We start from the raw sequence: 4,354 nt of genomic DNA, 5'->3' as shown, positions 1-4,354 counted from the left end.
TCAAATAACGGTGAACGGTTCGATAGGGAATAAATCGCAGATATCCTGAAAACAGTCGTCTGCACCCTGCCACGTAGACGAGCCTAGCTCGAGTTCAGAGCTGAGGAAGCCGTGGCTCAACTCTTCGGACACGAAGCTAGTACGAGACAAGTCGTTGTGGAATAGGCTCGGCTCCTCTGCGCCGAAGTCGAGGAAATCGTAGTGTGGCGTCGCGGCTTCGATGGGCAAAACGGCCCAGAGCTGCCACGGTAGGCCGAGTTCGGCGACGTCGGAGACCGTGGAAGGCGGCGGAGACTTCGTCTTTCTAGCCATCCCCATCGATGCCGTGGTGGAGGAAGTGAAGCCGCGCAGGACTGAGATCGGGGAGGAGAGGATTCGCGGCTCGTCGCCTGAGTCGTAGCCTCCCCCGGGCACGGAGGTGAGGTTGCTGGCGGGGAGAAACTTTTTCCGAGGTAGTGGTGGAAGAGGATGATGAGAAGCTTGGGCAGGTGCGGTGGTCGGCTTCTGCGAGAAGTTGGTGGCAGCGTCAGGACCGCGGAACCGGATGGCCGCCGAGTCGTACACCTTGGCCGCCTCCTCGGCGGTGTCGAACGTGCCGAGCCACACCCGAACGCGCCGCCACGGGTCTCGTATCTCCGCCGCGTACCTGCCCCACGGCCGCCGTCGGACGCCGATGAACCTGCGCCCACCTCCATCGCCAACAACGGCAGTCTTCTTTCTCTTCCTAGTGAGCTCGTCCTCTCCAGCGGTCTCGGGGCGGTGCTCGAAACGAATCTCCTGGACGTAACGGCGGACGCGGCAGCACTTTGACTCCTCGTCGTCGGAGTCAGTGGCATCGACATCGTCGCAGAAGATTCTGATGGTGCGCGGCCTGGCGCCGTCGCATTGCCGGCGCGTACTGATCAGCGACGGCAAAGCCTTGGGTGTTACTTCGACATGCTCCGTGCGCTTAACGGGCACCATCAACGACATCGTCGCATCCATGTCTCAGCTCGTACCGTTTATTCTATTCGCATCTACTTGCTCAATTTCTCCCTGCAATTAAGCCATCGAAGAAATCAACACATACAACCACAAAGAATCCAACGTAAAGCATCAAGAGGAAACAAAGAGTGGCAAAAAAGCTCGACCAAAAAGCAAAAGTATAAGAAAGGAGCGAGAATATATCCAGGAAAGGCAGCTCGGAGCACAAATCCAATCTCGACTACTTTGTAAATAAAAAGAAGGGACGAAAAATTAGCTGGAAATTGAAAAAAAAAAAAATCGCGAGCAAAGGAATGGAATGGAGGAAACAGCAGCACATGGTTTAGAAGGGGTTTGAGCTGCAGAGGGAGTGGAGAGGTCAGTGGCGGTGGTAAGGACACAGAGAGAGCAGGAGTAGCTAATGTCAGAGGGTGGAGGAGTGGTAGCGGCGGTTGGAGCACAGAGTTCGAGCACACAGCAGAAACAACAGAGACGGGAGAAGAAGATAGAACAACGGAGAGCCGGGTGACAGTGGGCTGGGCGCTGGGTGTGGGTATTGGTGCGGGTGCTTTGTAAGTTTGCGGCTGTCGTTCTGTCCAATTCAGTATTGCCGTTGGTACGCAGTAAGAAATTTACTTATTTGCTTTACCCTACCATTTTAAAAAATCATTTTCTAATTTTAACTCTACCTTTTTTTCGTAAAGGCCGCAAACGTCAAAAAAGAAAATATCAAAAGGATATTTTTTTTCTCTAAATATTAAAAGGAGATTCCATTACAATTGTTCTATTATAAATGCTTTCAAACTTATAACAAGGTCAATCTAATATATCTAAACGAGGTACGCAACAATTTTAATGATGATTATTATATAAATTGTAAAAATATTATATTTTTTTTAAAAAAGAAAGTAAAATTATATATTTTTTGAAAATTATATTAAAATTTAAAAATTATTATAAATTATAACTATTTTAAAAAATAGAAATTAATTTTAACACATAAAAAGTGAAATAAAAATGTCAATAATTTCTATCAAAATTTATATATATTTTAATTAATTAATTTATAAATAGTTTTTAAAAATATATAACAGAATTTATCTTTCTTTCTATTTTTTAAATATTTAGAAAGATAAATTTAGTAAAAAAGGATAATTTAATTTATTTCAGTAAATTAGAAAGACACAGAATAGCCATCTGGATACGAGACGCCGCATCTGAATAGGCTCTGCGTGGGCTGGAGACCACTTCACTATTTTTTTCCTCTAATTTATTTATTTTTTTAAATATGAACTATCCGATCTCACATATGCCTACTAAATAAATTCGAAAATATACCTGACCTCTCATCCGATAGTGAATGCCCTCATATTTTCATTCTCATACATTATCCTACTAAGTAAATTCGAAAATGTACACGGCTCCTCGTTTAATAGTTAATATCTTTAGATTTTTTATTATATTACAAAAATTTTATAATACATTGTAATTGAAATTCAAATTATAAATTTTTAAATAATCGACATAGCACTTTATCGTTGCGGGATTTTATTTTCTCTAATTTAATTGAACTCCCTGTTTGTTACGATAAAAAAATAAAAGAATGAAAAGGCTGCCTATTTTTGTTATAGAAATTTTCTGATAAAAAAACCCTTTCGAAATTATCTTGTTGACGTTTTTATTAATTTCTTATTTCTCCCATAAATTATATAATTGATATTATATATTTATTTTAAACGTGTGTTTATAAAAAATTATTAAAATAAAAGTTCATATTAAATTTATTAAGAAATAAAAGTTATAACTATTTTATTAACAGAATCGTGTCATATTATTTTATTTTTTAAAAATATTATGGTTCATAATTATTCTTGATTAATTAATTGGCTAAAAATATTGTTTCGTTGGGACATACACCACCCTTATATTTACATGTTTTAACAAGTCGATGTTTAGAAACTCTGGGAAAGTTTACCCTGTTTACTTGATAGGATGGAAATAAAATTTAAAAAAAGTTTTTTACGTGGAAATTTTTTTAGTGTTTATTTTATGAAAAAGGATGGACTATTTATTTTTTCCACTAATACACCAAATGCCTGTAGCTGTCATGTGGCCCGCAATATCCGAAATGATATAGAGTTATTAGTTAAAATCAAGGAGAATTAGACAAATCTTGAAAGATAACAAGTTGGCAGTTTCAACCTCAGGTCTCAACCTCGGCCTTAAACCTTGGGCACTGACTTCGACCTCTACTCAGTCTCAGATCCCAATCTCGATCTCTGCTCAATCTCATGTGTCGATCCCATCTCAGTCTCGAGCGTCGACCTCTACTCGATCTCGGAGTCCCGACCTTGACCTCAAGCCTTGGACGTCGACCTCAATCTCTACTCGGTCTCATGTCTCAACCTTGGCCTCTCCTCGGCCTTGAGCGCTAACCTCTACTCTGTCTTGAGTCTCAACCTCAGCCTCTTCTTGGCCTTGAGCGTCGACCTCTATTCGGTCTCGGGTCTCATCTACGACCTCTGCTTCAACCTCGGGTGCCGACCTCTACTTGATTTTGGGTCTTAACCTCGGCCTTTGCTCGGTCTCACGTCGACCTCATCTCAACCTCAGGTCTTTCTTTGTTCGGTTCTAGGTTGAGCCCATAAGGTCAATTCACCCATAAGACCATAAAACCCTGAGATTGTTTCTCTCGGAAAGCAAAGAAAGTATCCTAGAAAACATGGACAATGGAAATGCATATATCGGAATACACCATAAATGGTAGCAAGTATTTCAGAATAAATCATAAATGGATACTTATGTTTCGGAGATCAAACACATTGATAACTCTATAAAAGGCTGCTCATACCCAATATCATAGGTATGCACACACAAAATCCTAATTTTCCTCAGTCCTTAATCTCCTTCCTCTCGCAAAATCCTAACTTGAGCATCAGAGTGACTTGCTGAAATCCACTCCGACGTCATTTTAACTCTCTTTTGTAGTGCTTTTAAGGTCCTTTCATCCCTTCCAACTACTATCTTCGAAAGCGTGCACATCTATCTGTTTGTTGACCAGTAGCTTGATCATCTAAGGTATTAGGTTGAACAAATTAACGATGTTTGTGAGAAATCTGAGTCAAGATGCTGCGATAGTTAACACTGGAAGAACTAATGATAACAACGGCTCCACTGGAGAGAAAAACTCGTGGTGAAGTAGTTTGACGGGAAGCCCTGCTCGAAATTGATCAAGCCAAACTGAAAGAGATAGATGGGTTCCTGTTACATGCCCTTCGTCGCTCGCATCCTTTGCTCCGATCCCACTTCTCTAACCCTACTCATACCACCCTATGATGGATCTCCTCCTTTGCCACCAGAAAACCCTAATCTCACCTCTGCTGCTTTTTGT

The 4,354-nt window shown here is 41.2% G+C and overlaps 1 protein-coding gene across 1 annotated transcript; it reads right to left on the bottom strand.

Annotated features, from left to right (window-relative positions):
- On the bottom strand, nt 1-984 carry LOC141825363 (ethylene-responsive transcription factor CRF2-like). The gene has a single exon (XM_074712748.1). It carries the CDS (start codon nt 982-984, stop codon nt 1-3), a length of 984 nt encoding a protein of 327 aa, XP_074568849.1.
- Between the last annotated feature and the right edge of the window lie 3,370 nt (nt 985-4,354).

This window comes from Curcuma longa, chromosome 3 (assembly GCF_044706935.1).
Source record: "Curcuma longa cultivar G26 ecotype Majalengka, Jawa Barat chromosome 3, ITB_CL_G26_1.1, whole genome shotgun sequence".
NCBI classification, from domain to species: domain Eukaryota; kingdom Viridiplantae; phylum Streptophyta; class Magnoliopsida; order Zingiberales; family Zingiberaceae; genus Curcuma; species Curcuma longa.
The sequence above is the reverse complement of the archived record's forward strand: the minus strand, read 5'-3'. Positions and strand labels throughout refer to the sequence as shown.

Bases quoted from the DNA above. Each gene is read 5' to 3' on its own strand.
- LOC141825363 (XM_074712748.1), bottom strand. From the start codon at position 984: ATGGATGCGACGATGTCGTTGATGGTGCCCGTTAAGCGCACGGAGCAT.